A 12,002-nucleotide genomic window follows, 5' to 3' on the forward strand; every position below is an offset into this window, starting at 1 on the left:
AAGCAGTTGGCAAAATTTTGCTTTTGTTCACAAACTCTGCTTTGGGTAACAAGCATGACCAGAACATCTTCCCCACACAAAAACAAACACAGCCACCTTCCCCCACATCATAAAACAGATTATGCTCGTAATCTGAGGCACCACTGTACACCACCTAAGGAAAGGTAGCACTTGAAAGGCTGACAGTGCTAGCCTTTTTCTTCTACCTTTGCTTTTCAACTTCTCTTCATTTAAATTATCCTTTTTGCACTGGTTCCTTCCTTTCATACTGTAATATACTCTAGTCTCCTTCAATCCAAAAACCCTTCCTTGGATCTTATAACTACCCTCAAATTTTTATCCACCATTCCTTAATTTCACCCACTATATCCACTCTCAATGTGCAACATTTACAGTGAAGAAAATGCATGTTTTACTTAAAGTACAAGTCTCAGTTTATTACTTTTTTAAAAAGCAAATATCATTTACATAATTGATCCAGCAGGCCTGCACAGAAATATCTCATTTTAAAGTATGTATGCATGAATTTTTTCCTACTGCAGTAAATTTCATTATGTATCTTTTACAGAGCCCTAAGCTGAGAGCCCACGTATTCAAATAAAGCCCGAGGTGTGGGAGGCTTCAGGCCAGTTCCTCATTAGAAGCCTCAGCATGGGGGCTCCAGAGACAGGCGCACAAGGTCTTCCAGGGAGAGCTGAAACGTTCAGATAAGTGAGCTCTGGAAAGCGGGGCTGGACGGCTGGCTCTGGCAGGCTCACCCCTGGGGTAGAGCAAAGAGAACAGACAGGGAGTTCTGAGAGGCTCCAGAGCTGTCTAAACTCAGGGGGATGGAACCAAGGGAGCAGCAGCAGTAATTGAGTTTCAGTTACCTGCAGGGTGGCGAAATAAAGTGGTAACTTCATCTGCCTGACAGGGGGGAGGTTTAGAGGTGTCCTTGGCATACGCACAGTGAAATCTGTCACCCTTTCACTGTGCTGGGCGATGGCACCCGTCCGGCGCTTCCCAGGGACAGCCAATGTGCGTCCTGTGGGGCAGCGCCAGCGCGCCGCAGCTAATGAAGCTCGCTCCTGCAGGCTTGTCTCCCAGGCTCCCTGGATCCCGCCTGCAGGAATGACACTATGGGAAAAGCTAGCAAGCTGCATCCACCATCACCCAGACTCAAAGGAGCCTTTGAATGCAGAGAGGGGCCCGTTTTCTTCTCTGCCCAGCCCAGGGTTGGAACTGTCCTCAGGTCACTTTTTGTGGGTCTGCACAAACGCGCCAACCGGCAGTGAGCCATTCTTCACCTGATCCCGGATTTCAGCTCGGTGCTTTAATGTGAAGACCAGAGCTCTCACGGTCCGCCGGTATGGCCCATTAATGAGGCGGGAACAGAGATGAAATGTTTCCCGCTCAATATTTTCAACCAGTAGGTGATCCATCTAAAAAACAGCAAAATTATCAAATTAGGGCCTTGCATTGCATAAGGATTAAAAGCAAGAGAGGCTGGAGCTCTGCTCCAAGGCCTCCATTAATCAACTGAAATTCAAGGACATCTACTTCCTGTCACAAGAGAAACAGGAAGAGCAAATTAATTCCACCCTGGCAATTAAGGAACAAGGCCATGTGCTTTGTGACAGGGACCTCATTCACAACCCCTGCCGGGTGGTAATATTTGCCATTATAACAGGAAACTGGCCTGAACTAAGCAATGGGTACTGGGCCCTGTGCTTTACCAGTCAGGAAACAAAGTCCAAGGATACTAAATCAGTATAACAGATCATATTTCTTTTTGTTTTTAAAGTGCCTTTAACCCCTTATAAGATTTTAGAAATACTGAGTCTGAATCCTAGTCTGTATATAAGACAGTTTATAAATCATTATTTGCATTTAATGCTTATAAGGCTTATTATCACATTTTATAGATAAGGAAACAGGTTCAAAAGTATAAGGTCAAGCTCTTGATTCCAGAATTCACACCTCTTCCCTCTCAACACACTAACAGCCCCCTCAACATTCTGAGAGCCTGGCTGGGTCTGGTGAGATTCCTACAGATTCAGACCAGGGGAACAGCCTAAGGGATGGGAACTGTGATGATTCTAGGGTGGTCCAACTCACATTCAAGCCATCCTGAGGTCACAGACCCAGGACAGGTCAGGGACCCCCAGGCCTACCTACCACCGTCCAGCCCTAACCACGGCCCTGCCTAATCATCCTCAAGCTGCTTTCACACTCCTCTAGCCTCTGCATGGCAGATGTTCCCATAGCACTGCACACTTTGTCCTAGGAAACACTCCTGCATTTGGTGAAGTTCAGCACATACATATGTGTGTATGTGTGCAGGCACATGTGCGTGCGCATGTACACACACACACACACACACACACACACACACACACACCTTGGCACAAAGACTTATAAGCTTTTCAAACTTCCACAATGTCCTAAGCTTCCTTGGCCATTATCACATGTCATAATGATCTATATTTAGGTTTGTCTCACCTTATACTAAAGCCTTTGAAAACAAAACCAAATTTCCCCCTCTGTTCTTCATTCCATCGCCACCTGCTGAGCAGTCATTACTGAGGGCCAGGCTCTGTGCTGGACCTGAGATGGGAGTGGTGACCAGGGTAGGTGCAACTTTCGAGCCTGAGAATACTGTTGCATGGGTACTAAGTGTGCAGGAAGGAGAGGAATGGGCACCAGGGCAGCCCCAAGGGCAGCATGGGATTCGGCAGAACATGACATTCCTCATAAAACCTGGAGAAGTAGCAGAATCTGGTCGACTGAAATGGTTGTTTGCTTTGTGATAAATTCACTGAGCTAGACACATACTATTCTGCACATACCCTATGCTTCCATGTAAAATGCAAAGGTCAAAACTAGAAATGAAAAAGGTTACCTGACATTTGAAAACATGTCCTGAATACAACAGACAGATACAAAGAAGGGGCATAGGGGGTGGGGGAGCACTTTAAAGATACAAGGACAAGCAGGAAGCAGAATAGAACAGAGAGACAGAGAAAGAATATGAATATACAAGGATGATAAAAATATACAGTGAATATTACATTAAAAAATATACATGGCCACTAGTCCTGATCAGAACACTCTCTCCAGCTTTGAAACTGCTTATCAACCCATTGTTCTTACCACCCTCTGAAGCAGTTCAGAAAGTCCTCATCATGAGTGTCCTGAGGTACGACGAAAACTACTCTGAGTGTTGCTGCAGAGTGGCATCCAATGCAAAGGCAAGCTCTGACATAAGACACCATGCTGTGTCCTCATCCACCTTACTTACTGGACCTGGCAGCATAAGACTTCTAGGTCTTCCCCAAAGTCAAAATGACCATGACAGGTAAATGTTTTTAAGCCATTCAGGACATGGAGGCAGCCACAATAGCTGTTAAAGATAACTAAAGACACTCACAGCTACACACACAAAAGAGAGCTTTCAGAACTGTTTTCACAAAGTGGCAAGAATGATGGGGTGGGCCAGGGAGATAGCTAGGTGGCATAACCGCCTGCCTGGCAAGTGCAAGGTCCCAAGTTCAGTTCCCAGTACCAAAAAAAAAAAAAAAAAAAAAAGATGTAGTAAATTTGAAGTATGTGTGTGGGTATTTCAAAGGCAATCACTGGCAATGTGTCTTTAAGCAATACTTTTAACATGTTGAATATTTACCATATATTTCAATCACACTGAATATCACATACATCTGCCTATGCCTAGCAGTCAAAAGATATTTCTGGAAGTTCAGAATGGCTGGCTGATCACTTTCTAGGCCTGTGTAGAAGGAAGTGGGCCAGGCGCCACAGCTTTCTAGAACCCAGATTCCTAGAATTTCCAAGACTTCCTTGAGCAGACACTGAACTAGCAGCAGGTCTGAGGCAGCCTGGTACGAGACAACTTCTGAAGGCTAGAGAAGTGGCTGGCCAACTGGCCACCCCATTTTTCCCCACAATACTTGTCAGAGAGGTTCCTCAGCCCAGTATGAGGCTGGTTACCATTTCAAGATTTATTTACAGTAACAGGCAAGAAAATGTCTTTTTTTTTTTTTTTTTTTTTTTTTAATAAAGGGAGTGCTATTAGAGGGTATATGTATATTTATAAAACTATAGCCATTCTATTAATTTTAGTATTAAAAAAATAGGGTTCACACAATTGGATAGCCATACATCTCCATTCAGCAAAGAGAGTTGCTATGCCCAGTCTGGCCAGATTTGCAAGACAGCACATGAAGACCTGACTCCCATCCAGGAACTCAAAGCCTTGAAAGGAGATGGTGTCTACACATACAACTAGGGGCAAGGGAACAGGGCTACCCCTCTCTGTGACAGAAGTAGGAAGCATCTAGCAATTCTCACACATGCCTCTTTTTTTTTTTTTCCAGAAGCGGGGATTGAACTCAGGTCCTTGCGCTTGCCAGGGAAGCACTTATTCCACTAAGCCATCTCCCCAGCCCTATTTTTGTTTTTGAACAACATCTTGTTATGTAGTTCCGGCTGGACTTAACTCACTATGGAGTTCAGGTTGACCTCAAACTTGCAGTGATTCTCCTGCCTCAACTTCCTGAGTGTTGGCATTACAGACATTGGCTACCTCCCTCAACCTGCATGCCTTCTTACTAAATGAAGACCAATCAGAATGAAAAAATGAAGATAAATATCAGTGACATTAACATATGAATCATAAAGGAAAATGATTCATTATGCACAGTCATGTCTGACAAGCTTACAGCACAAAGTGAGGAATACCTCACTTGTAACCTAAACCTGCCCAGTTGATAAATCCTTTCCAAAAGGTCCTATCTTGGTGCTTTAGGCAAAGTAGGACTTACACCTTGAGAAAAAGATTTTGCTAAAGATACATCTGTATGAATGCTAATGGGAAGAGGAACACTGTAAGACATCTAGGGGCTCTGAGGCCAGATCCTTTCTTTTTATTGCTCATGATCTGCCTGGCCTCTTTCTCACATGTTTTTGCTCCTCCCCGAGCCTACCAACCCTAACTGCCTGACTCTCCTGGTCTATACATCTCTCTACAGGCTAGTTTTACTTTCTCCTAATTCCTCCAACAGGGCTTGTGTTTCAAACAATCACACAGTTGCTTTCTCGGGATTTCCTAGTCCTCGTCTCTCACAGACAGAGGATCTGAATTGCATTCTATATCCATTCGTTGCTGGGCACAACTGTGTATGACTTGGTTGTCCAATCCTGGATGGACTGGCTGTAGCTGGGGAAGATACAAAACAACCACGCAGGGCTCTCCTTCACCAAGGAATAGATGTGGTGGGAAACAGTACAATAATCAATCAGTGCTGTCAGCCACATCTGTCAAGTTCTTTAAATGCAAAGGAACATGTTTGCCTTACTGAAGAACTTCCCACGTTGTACTTTATCTACTTGTCATAGGCTTCCTCAGAAGACAGTGAGGCTATGAGGGCTTTACATCCTATATCCATTTCTTTCTTTCTTTCTTTCTTTCTTTTCTTTTTCTTTTTTTGGCAGAACCAGGGATTGAACTCAGGATCCTGTGCTTGCCAGGGAAGCGCTTATTCCACTGAGCCATCTCCCCGGCCCCCTATATCCATTTCTAAATTCCTTTCCCTGGCCTATGTGCTAGTACACAGGAATGCTCAATAAACACCTGTGAAATGAATACCCTTTCTCCCCATATGCACCTACCTCCCTTCTTTCCTGTTGATGGCACACACAGCAGATAGCAATACTGAGTCTTGTGTACTATGTACACTAGGATACATTCTATCACTGAGCTATATCTGCAACCCTTTTAAAATTTTATTCTGAAACAGGTTCTCACTAAATTGCTCAGGTTGGGTTTTAGCTTGTAATCTGCTTATTCAGTCATCCACCTAGCTGGGTTTAGGGAGGCACATGCCACCATACCCCCCCCCTTTTTTTTTTTTTGTCTTCTGGCACAGGGTCCACAGGGTCTCACTACACAGATTAGTCTCATAACAATTCTCCTGTTTTCAGCCTCCCACATGCTGGGATTACAGGCACGTGACACCACGCCCAGTCTCAATTGCCATCTCAGCGTACTTTCTAGTTAGCAAAATCCTATCCCTCTTTTAAAGGTCAGCTCCCTGTCATCTCATCCACAACACCTTCCCACCTGCCCACAGCAGATTTAACAGCTCCAAACTGTGTGTTTATACCACTAGCTAGTGCTGCTATTTCAGACTGCCTCACATTTTTGTTAGTCATTTAAGTCTCAGCCAGCTTTCTTAGGGTAGGCAATGCAATTCATTCATGTCTGTATTCTCCCCGGACACCTAGTGGATCTCAATAAACACATGTTGAGTTGAAAATCCCCTTGAAGCAAACTTCGCATGGGTTTTTCCATACCATGATTGAATTTGTACTTATCTAACCATTCTTTTTGACCACTTGAATACATTTATGAGAGAGTTGGTCAAAGCCAGGGGTACAGTCTGAGGCCATTAAACAAAGAAAAAACTAACAGTCCCATATGAGAATGTACCCCTGACCTGGATCTCATTAGCACTATCTGACAACCAACTGAGCCAACTAACCAGTGTTTCATAACTCTTAATGATGCAGGCTCACTTTGAGAATCAGGTTCATTTTTTTAATGACATAATAGGAAAATGATCACAGGCCGTGAGGTAGGAAGGAGAGTGGATAATGAGGAAGAGGAAGTAAGAGAATGACACCACAGGGGACATTCATGTGAGGAAAGATCTAAAAGATAGGAAAGAACAAAGAAGATCCGGAAGGGAGAGAGTAAAGGGGAATGAAGCCTGGCTTTCAGTACTGGAGTTTTTATTCATCTATTCCATTATTCCAAGAACAAGAAAATAATCCATGAATCTAGAAAGCAAGATCTGTAGGGTAATAAAGAGGTGAATCTTTTGACTATGTATGTATTCTTCATCTGTAGCTTTCACTATTAAAGGAAATAACTGAAACACATAACAGAAAAATCTTTTCCTACAAAAAATGTAACGAGTAGATTTGGTATTTGCAGAAACACATGCTAGGATCAAACAGTAAAGGCTTTTCGGTCATTGGGCCAAGAGCTTACCCAATGGTTCACTACTGCTTGATAGAGTACATCTATGGAATCTGATGTCTGATTTGAATGCACTTGATATTGCTTACCATCAAAGGCTGGCTATGGGGTTAGATGGCTCACTGACGCACCCTAATATGGAAATGCCTCATGATGATAGGTGGTAGGCTAACCTCATATAATATATTTGTACTTGTATTCTGTTACATACCAAACTAACAAAAATACCATCAAATGTTGTTTATGCAAGAAAGAAAGAATTTTTTTTTTTTTTTTTTTTTTTTTTTGCTGGCCAAGGAAGACAGTTAAAGATTCATACTTTTAATTTTTTAAATTTACTCTTTGGGAACAAAACCACTCAGCTATGCTTAATCTGATACTTTTTCCAATTATGCTGGAAAGCACTAACGAATGTATCACTTTTTTAACTTTGCTTTGTAACACTTGAGTGCTTACCACTTGATGTGCCATTTTAAAGATAATTAATGGATAAACTAAAAGGATAATTATTATGGAGTTTAATATAGCAGGCAAACTGCTCATTAATCCTTACAAGCATAGCTTCATTTTTATCATTTACTTAAAAAGATACCACAGGGAACTGGTATTTACCACCACATTAACTACATATTACATATCCACACTGTACATTTCTGCAATAATTTTGGGCTATTTCAAAAATAAACTTTATTTAAAGTAGCAAGTCTATTGACCAATCAATACTCTTAAAATTACTTATGTCCTTCACAGGTTTTCCTCTCTTCCATTATTCATATCAAAGCTTCCTTTAGGGAAAGTTAAGTAAACATATATCACAGCAATTCATTGCTTTATCAAATAGACATTACAAATTATAAACACTGAAACATAAAAATATATGGAAAACAATATACAGAATATTCCTTTAACCAAGATTCAAGGAACAACACAAATAAAATTATGTCAGTTTTCTGCAATGTTATTTGCAGGATAATCAATAAAAATATCTTATGGGACATTTGGCATATAATTTGCTATAAATATCAGATAATCATAATTTGCCCTGTATTCATTTAAAAAGCTATAATAATTTACCCCTAACAGGTATACACCAATTTATTAACAAGATTGTGTCTGGATGGTAAGCTCAGTGTTGATTTTTTTGTCTTTTTTTAAAAAATTCTATTAATAAGTTTTTATTTTTAGAAACCTAAAGCTAAATCTTGTTTTTTTTGAAAAAGTAAATAATAAAGCCAGGCATCATGGTGATGCAAGTCCCAGCACTTAGGAGGCTGAAGCAGGAGGATTGCTGCAAGTTTGAGGCCAGCCTAAAATATACAGCAAAATCCTGTCTCAAAACACCAAACAAACAAACAAACCTCCATAATATAGTACAAGTTTACTTTTCCACCTTTTTTTGAATAAATAATTGGTAGAAAGGTTAAAAATGTTTTGTAGAATGTAGTAACTGATTTAATACTTAATAGATTTTTTTTTTTTTTTAATGTTCTGAGATGGTTGTCTCATTATGTAATTCAGGGTGGCCTTAACTTGTGGCAATCTTCCCTCATCAGCCTACTGAGTGCCGGGATTACAGCATGTGCCACCACACATGCTTAAACCAGCTTTCTGAACTCTATCTTTTATTAAAATTAGTGCTGCTGGGTGTGGTGATGTATACCTGTAATCTCAGCATTCTGGAGGCTGAAGCAAGAGGACTGCTTTGAGTTCCAGGCCAGACTGGGCTACATAGTGAAACCCTGTCTCAAACAAACAAACAAACAAACAAACAAACCAAACAACCTAAAACGTAGCTTTCTTTTTGAAAATGAATATTTAAATAAGGATACCTTCAAACATTGTGGGGAGAGAAAAAAAATATGGATTTTATATGCCTGATTTTCCAATAAGCCCGTAAAATCTGTTGGTTGATGGTGATTAAGGTTATCATTAATGAACAAAAACGCTTCTTCAGCATGTACACTTCAAACAACTAGTATCATCCAAATTGTGAAGATGACAGGGAACATCTATCCAACTGATTTTATGTTTTAGAACTGAAAGTATGAATGTTGACAAAGAAGGGGAAGTCAAGTCTTTTTTTTTTTTTTTTTTTTTTTTTTTTTGCGCGGAACCGGGGATTGAACTCAGATCCTTGCGTTTGCCAGTCAAGCGCTTATCCTTCTGAGTCATCTCCCCGGCCCCTAAAGTCTTTTCAACAGACAGTTCTTTATCACTTTATCACATCATAGCTTGGTCAATAATATTTATTTCAGTGGGAATGGAAAGACTTTCAAATGTAAAATAACTAACATTCAATAAATGACTTCTAATCAGTGGATACTAGATACTATTCTTTGGTATAAATGGTTTGCTCAGCTTTCCCAATAACCTTAGAAGATAAGAATTAAAAATTCTCTCTCTCTCTTTTTTTTTTTCAGAACCAGGAATTGAACTCAGGCCCTTGCTTATTCTACTGAGTTATCTCCCCAGCCCCTAAAATTCTCTTTTTACAGATACAGTAAATCTCAGAAATGTTAAGGAATTTGCCTATGGAGTCACAGGGTTTCAGCCTAGGTCTCACTGTTACAAAGCTTGTAATACTCCAACACCATCTCCCAACAAGTTCATAAATCTAGAATCTTTAAAAAATAACCTATTAGAATAAGGTTACAACATTCAGTCTATAAAGAATCATTATGCAAACATGAGGCTCATTCAAGGTACAGTGGCAGGAGATACATCACAAATTTCAGGTCAGCCTGGACTATATAGTGAGTTCAAGACTACACAGTGAGACCCTGTCTCCAAAACACTAAAACAAAAAACAAACCAAAAAAATCCAAACCATGAGGCTCATTTAACCAAGAGCCCTTAGGAATCACATTCCATCCAGGACAGTACCTTTAATTCCAAGGCTTCTGAGAGTAGTTTCCGGGCATTTTTCCTAAATGATTCTGTTTTGGGATCACTTTGGACTTCTATAGATGGTCTATCCAAGTGTTTTTCAATGGAAGTTTTCCACTCAGTGTAAACTTCTTTGGCAAGACAAGCCACCTCTGAATCTGAGTGCTTACACATCTTGTTCACCGTGTGACCTAGAACAGGGGGGAAATCAAAGGAAAGATCGTTCTGTCTTCTGAAAGCAAAGACTAAATGGGCTGATGTGTGGGACTGACACCCATTCATATAACCCAGGATGCAAAGCTTTTGTGCAAATGAAGTATGCTTCACAGAGGCTAACCTATGATGGTCACTAGGAGAGAAACAGCCTTGCCAATACAGTAATAAAAAACTAAAGGCATTCAGTAGAATCTGAAAAAGAAGAACAATCAAAACAAAACAGAACCTAAGATTGCAGGTTCTTATAAAAATTGAAATAAAGTGAAGGAAGCATTTATACTAATTTTTGGTACATATTACATTTCAAGACAATAGAATAGCTAGTTATTAAAGGAACATTCTTTATTTTTTAAAATGTATTTAGTACAGGGTCTATAGGGTCTTGCTACACAGATCGGACTTGTAGTGATCCTCCTGTTTTCAGCCTCCCAAGTGCTGGGATTATAAGAGTGTGCCACCACACCCAGTCTCTATTGTCACCATCTCAGCACACCCTGGGGGTGGGTCAGCACAGCTCGCCGGGGATCAAACCCTGGTGATATGCTTGCCTAAATAGGCGCTTTAGTCCACCGAGCTATCTGGCCAGCCCTGGAACATTTTTTATTTAACAATAATGTAAAAACATGAATAGAATTAGAAAAATTCTAATTTTATAGCCCCTGATGAACTAATTCATTCAGAAGACAATCATGAAACAAAATGGAAAGGAGAAAAAAAGAATAAGACAGTCATGAGGGGATGAACTCATAGGCTGGTAAGTTTATAATGGAGGTTGAATTGTCATCACCTGTTACCCACTGATCAATGTTGGCATCCTCACGGGGGACTGTGAGGCAGAAGAACTTGACAGCCTTGCCTAGGAAGTAGTCCCACACCTAACCTTGAAAGACCAAACGAATCACAATTCAACTAGCCACTCGAAGCTAACCTCCAGTTTATAAGAAATAGGAGAGTGAAATTATAGTATGAAGAAACAACATACAGGGTTTAACATTCACGGGTATTATTTAAAAACAGGGTCAGAGTCAGAAGTTGCTATAGATTAAAAAAAGTATTCCGAGTCCAGATTACCAAATGTGATGTGTGATTCAAATTCCAACTGGAATAAACCAACTGATATCTTTACATAAACAAGAAATATAGGGGCTGGTGAGATGGCTCAGCGGTCTAAAGCACCTACTTAGAACAAGCTTAGCAAAGCACACGGACCGCGGTTCAATCCCCCAGCACCACATGCCAGCCAGCCCCGCACCCTGGTGGGCTGAGCTGAACACACACACACACACACATACATAAATAAAATTAAAAAAAAGAAATATATACTAGAAATTAAATATATACTAGAAATTAAGTTATGTCAAAGAATTATTGTTAATTAAGCACAAAAGTGGCATAGCAGTTACCTAAGAAAATATCTATAGTTTTTAGAAATGCATTCATAGGAATGTAGAGCAGAGATGATGTGGGGCCAGGGAGGGAGATGGCTCAGTGGAATAAGCACTTCCCTGGCAAGTGCAAGGGCCTGAGTTCAATCCTCGGTTCCACCAAAAAAGAAAAAAAAAAGAATCCATTAACGGGCTGGGGAGATGGCTCAGTAGAATAAGCACTTCCCTGGCAAGAGTAAGGGTCTGAGTTCAATCCCCGGTTCCACCAAAAAAAAAAAAAGCGGAGATGATAAAAGGTTTGAGATTTAGCTTTAAGATAATCCAATATACATAATAAAAGCAAAAAAGAGAAAGATGAAGTGGGGAAAAAGGGCATACTGGAGGAATATTAAAGTATTCACCTTGGGGCTGGTGAGATGGCTTAGTGGTCTAAAGCACCTACTTGGAACAAGCTTGGCAAAGCACAGGGACTGCGGTTC

At 40.6% G+C, this 12,002-nt stretch overlaps 1 protein-coding gene across 2 annotated transcripts in view; it reads right to left on the reverse strand.

Annotated features, from left to right (window-relative positions):
- Positions 1-443: 443 nt before the first annotated feature.
- Positions 444-12,002, reverse strand: part of Tceanc2 (transcription elongation factor A N-terminal and central domain containing 2) — a 57,196-nt gene continuing 45,637 nt past the window's right edge. For both annotated transcript variants that reach the window (XM_023702664.1, XM_004642558.2), the window contains exons 4-5: positions 9,920-10,113; positions 444-1,421 (exon numbers count right to left, since the gene is read on the reverse strand). In XM_023702664.1, coding sequence (XP_023558432.1) covers positions 1,233-1,421; positions 9,920-10,113 — 383 coding nt within the window. In that variant the 3' untranslated portion in view covers positions 444-1,232. The remainder of the gene's footprint in view (positions 1,422-9,919; positions 10,114-12,002) is intronic.

Source organism: Octodon degus, unplaced genomic scaffold, assembly GCF_000260255.1.
Source record: "Octodon degus isolate 3935 unplaced genomic scaffold, OctDeg1.0 scaffold00156, whole genome shotgun sequence".
NCBI lineage: Eukaryota > Metazoa > Chordata > Mammalia > Rodentia > Octodontidae > Octodon > Octodon degus.